Source organism: Anastrepha ludens, chromosome 6 (genome assembly GCF_028408465.1).
Source record: "Anastrepha ludens isolate Willacy chromosome 6, idAnaLude1.1, whole genome shotgun sequence".
Taxonomy (NCBI): domain Eukaryota; kingdom Metazoa; phylum Arthropoda; class Insecta; order Diptera; family Tephritidae; genus Anastrepha; species Anastrepha ludens.
Window position 1 is genome coordinate 24835569 of NC_071502.1, and position 4629 is coordinate 24840197.

At 35.2% G+C, this 4629-nt stretch overlaps 1 protein-coding gene across 1 annotated transcript; it reads right to left on the reverse strand.

Annotated features, from left to right (window-relative positions):
- On the reverse strand, positions 1–965 carry LOC128868239 (coenzyme Q-binding protein COQ10, mitochondrial-like). Its single transcript, XM_054110095.1, has 3 exons — positions 812–965; positions 550–653; positions 1–483 (listed from the first exon to the last, which is right to left on the reverse strand). Exons 1-3 carry the CDS (start codon positions 920–922, stop codon positions 33–35), a joined length of 666 nt encoding a protein of 221 aa, XP_053966070.1. The 5' UTR covers positions 923–965; the 3' UTR covers positions 1–32.
- Between the last annotated feature and the right edge of the window lie 3664 nt (positions 966–4629).

The window sequence follows — 4629 nt, forward strand, 5'->3', positions numbered from 1 at the left end:
TATTTATGTTTAACTTGTTCATTGCGTCTTGGTCAAGATCTTCGCCATAATATAAGCGATTTAATTGAAGGTGGTCCATATCGTCGTTCAGCTTCCGCCACAAAAGCATGGTCCATTTGATCGCAAATTAAATCGAAAAAAATATTTGCAATATTGCTGTGTATCAGCGATTTGAATTCGAAAGCTACTTTGAAATCCACAACACAAGATTGTGGAATATCCTTCAGACCGGGACTAAATCGCCAATTGTTACGCAAATAGTTGAATAATCTTCCATCTGTGCATACAGATTTTACCAGCACAGGATTTTGAAGCGAAACGTTTGATGTATAACTTTCGTTCAACGGTGGGAAACCGACAATTAAGTCAGCCTTGAAGCCGTCATTACGCTTACTGTGTACGAGTGATTTCTTCACGTATGGCACAAACTTATAATAGTTCGATACGTCGGCGACCACATCATACATTTCTTGCATCGAGTATCTGCAAATTTGCGAAACGCCAACTTAAGTGAGTAATAGCGGATGCAATACACATTTGCACGCCTACCCAATTAACTCCTTTTTGGCATATTCCCGATTCTTGTTTGTAAGATCACTAAAAGTGAAGAAGTCTCGTTGAGGACAGTTCACGTTTCTGCCGGCAGCTGTGCTACAAAGAGAAGTAAACAAACTTGAAAAAATTAAGTTGCGAATTGCGATTTCCATATCGAGTTCATGTAGACACATTCGAACTGGTACGATATGCTTTGGTAGGGGGGTTATATAATTTTCATTGAAATTAGATTTTTGTATGAAATAAGTAATACTTACAATTGTGTGTAGGTGCAACCGATAAGTTGCCTATTTGCCAGCAACAATTTTGCGTTCTTGAACATTACGCCACAAAAAATTCCACAGCTACGTGTGAACGATCTGCCCATCTGGAATTCACTATTTACACTATTGAAACAATAACACACGAATTGTTTTTTTTTTTTGTGCTTTGAAAATTTATTATTTATTATTATTTAAAATTTTTATTTTCGTGTTCTCCGTATTCAAGTCAAGTTACAACTGAGCATAATTCAATAATGAATCATGACAACTGATTCCATTTTTTTCAATGAGGTTATGATGTCAGTGAAGGAAATATTTCTGCCGGTTTCACAGTAGTTTCTGTGAAGTGAATTTTAAAGCGTGTATATGTAAAATATCTTATAACTCAAGAACGGGCTCCCCTATCCAAACCAAATTTTTAGGCTTTGTTTGGACTATTCAGTAGATGGTTTGTGTTTTGAAATTTTAAGAATCGGATACCAGGGTCTCGAGAAATAGGCCAAAACGTGAACCCGGGTAACCCTAGGATGTGTTTGTACAATATGGGTAGCAAATGGAAGCGGTTGATGATTTCTATAGTATAGAGTATTTTTCATACCGTTCCGTGACTAGGGTCTGGAGATATAATCCAAAACGTGGACCCGGGTAACCCTAGGATGTGTTTGTACAATATGGGTAGCAAATGGAAGCTGCTGATGATTCTATAGTATAGAGTATTTTTGATGCCGCTCCGTGACTAGGGTCTCGAGATATCGGCCAAAATGTGGACCCCGATAACTTAAGGATGTGTTCGTACAATATGGGTAGCAAATGGGAGCTGTTGATAAATGCTAATGAAAAGAGGACTTTTCTTTTCGCTAGGTAACTAAGGACTCCAGATATAGACCAATTGGGAACTCGCCTTCAGGTTAAGAGATTGCATTGCATTCTTATGTACTACAACCAGTTATAATGTTTTAAGCGGCGGGCGGTCCCTTCTTCTCTGTCTGTGGCATTTACCGAAGCGTATTTGTTGAGGTGGGTAACACGTGTTAGCCCGCAATGTGTGACCTGCCCATCTCAATCTGTTGATCATGATTGTGGTTATCACAGATGGGATATAGCTTTTAAAAAATTAGAAATTTTCAATGTGGGCAGTATATTAACAAATGTAAGTGGCGTTCCTCAAACAGTCGGTTCTATGTTACCGGAACACCCGGACTTACTATATGTAGTATATCTGGTCAAGGACTGTCCCTCCAGCAGCACTCCCCGTACAAGTATGGGGAATGTTTTTCCTCTTACAACAACAAGAGGATCTTAAAAGAACCATAGGCAATACTAGTAAGACACTGAATGTCCGTGTCCAGCACTGATGCATAAGAGGGGCAAACACCAGTGTAAACATATTTTACCAGAGGAAAAAAGGGCTCCATAAAATAGGACAAACACTAAAATTTGTTGAGGAATTTGGGCTCAGAGAAATACTTTTAATCCATGAAAAAGGCACAATACATCTTTCAGGTCGTAGTGCTAAGTGCTCTTATAATAATAAAAAAAAAATACATTTAAAACTAGTTACCTAAAAGAGTTTTGAGCCAATTTCGAAACAAATTAGTGCTAAGTGCTCTTATAATAATAAAAAAAAAATACATTTAAAACTAGTTACCTAAAAGAGTTTTGAGCCAATTTCGAAACAAATTTACCACAGTAATACGGGTTTTAAAATTAGAGCATAAAATTATTGTTGACTATTTTTTCATAAGAAGAAGAAGAGAGCCGGCTCCAAACAGCTGTTGTCTAAATCACTATTTTCATATTACCAGATATGATTTAGTTGTTAAATAATACCCAAAATGTCCACGGCGAAAACGCATGGAGGCACACTATGGTAATACAACGTGGAATAAGCGAACACAGCCTCCGGAAGACTGGTCTAAGCCATTACCTGAGTGGTTGGCGAAGAAGTATGAGAATACTTATTTGGAGTTGAAACAAATGGAATTGGATGGACGAAGAACACCTGAAGTGATTGAAAAATCATATTGTGCGATAATGTAGATCAAAAAGTTTAGACACTACTGAAATGAGACATTTTGAGACCTTTTTTATTAAATATCTCGAAAACTAAGCGAAATATCAAAAAATTTTACTTACACATATGTACATACACACAACATATATACATATATCCGCATATATAAATACATATATAAGTTCACAAATTTAAATTTGCTTATGCCATCCTTCTGTGTGCCTGGTAATAAAGCATTTTCTATACATACATATACATACGTATATCTTTTTTCTTCTTCTTTTTGGTGTCGCTTTTTCGTTTCATCGAGTCTCAAATCACTCCCAACGATTCTAAAGAAGTTTTCACTTCAAAATGTCCCATTTTAAAAATAAAGTACTTTCTTTTTTTGATTCTTCATGCAAACTAAATTATATTTTCGTATTATTATATAGTATTATTATGTGTTATTTTATTATTAAAATATAATCATATATTTTTTCGACTAAATCACTGGCACGCATATTTATTGAAATCGGTAAACTGTATAACAGAAATTTGTACGGCAATAAGAGCAGAGTTTTGTGCTTATTTTAAATAAAATATTCTAAGGCAGTCAAAAGGTCTGTTCATGAAGCAAATAAATTGTAAAAATTGTAACAAATTAACAAGTTTTGGTGTTCATGTATCCAAAACAATTGCAAAGTAAGGGAGAGTGAGAGAGCAAAATAACATTTCAATTTGAGGGGAAGTAGCAAGTTTTTACTGTATACATTTTGACGTGATAACGTCTTATAATTCGATTTAGCCGGCTGGTCGTTACCTTGCATGAACTGCAAGCGAAAGCGCGGAACGAACGACATAGAGCACAATCGGCCCCCGCATTCGGCAACGTTCGACATCTGCACACCTACTTGAGTGAACATATGTATATATGTATGTATATGCGCATATGTACATATATAAATTCGCATATTTGTATTTGCATATGCCTTCTTCCCGTGTGCATGGTAATGAATCATTTCTCTGTTGCGAGTACGACGATGATAGGAAAAATAGGAAATGAAAGGGAGTGTTTCGAGTGTAAAGTGTCTTGAAAAAGGCAAATCGATGATGTTGCCTCTTAGTGTTTTTGACTTATTAACGTCTGATGCACAATCGAAATTGAACATATCTTTCATGAATTTGAGAAATGTTTCGTCAACTTTCATGTTTGTGTAAATTTAACTTGACCTATTCCATTGCGATTCCATTTACCTCCTCCTCTATATCCATACAAAATATCTATCAAACAAATAAAATTAAAATTTTGTTTTGAAAATTGCAACCAGTACATCAGTATTTTCTTATGACGTTCTCACGTTAAACTATCGTCAGTAAACCGACTTACAGACTTACTTTTTTACTTGTAAGAATTTGCAAGTGAGAGAAACAGTTAAACGCAAAGTAAAAATAAACACGAATTAAAATTTTTCGAATTGAGACAAAATTCTAAATTTAAATTAAAAAAATTGATTAAAATGGAGTATCTAATTTAGATATCCTATATTAAATAGGAATCGGTCAATCATGTAGAGGCATGCACTTCTGAACCACAGCTTCCAGTCACCGCTGCTGCAGTTTGCGAAATGCAAATCGAAAGCATTGAAGATATCTTTGGTGTTTTATGCTTGCACTTCTTGGTTATTAACTAATTTGGCAATATATGTATGTATATCATATACTTGCATACATGCATATACAGCAGCAAGGAAAATATATAGAAAGCTATGATTGCCACAACAATTCAATTGAAAATTTAATGTTCTTCATCTGACA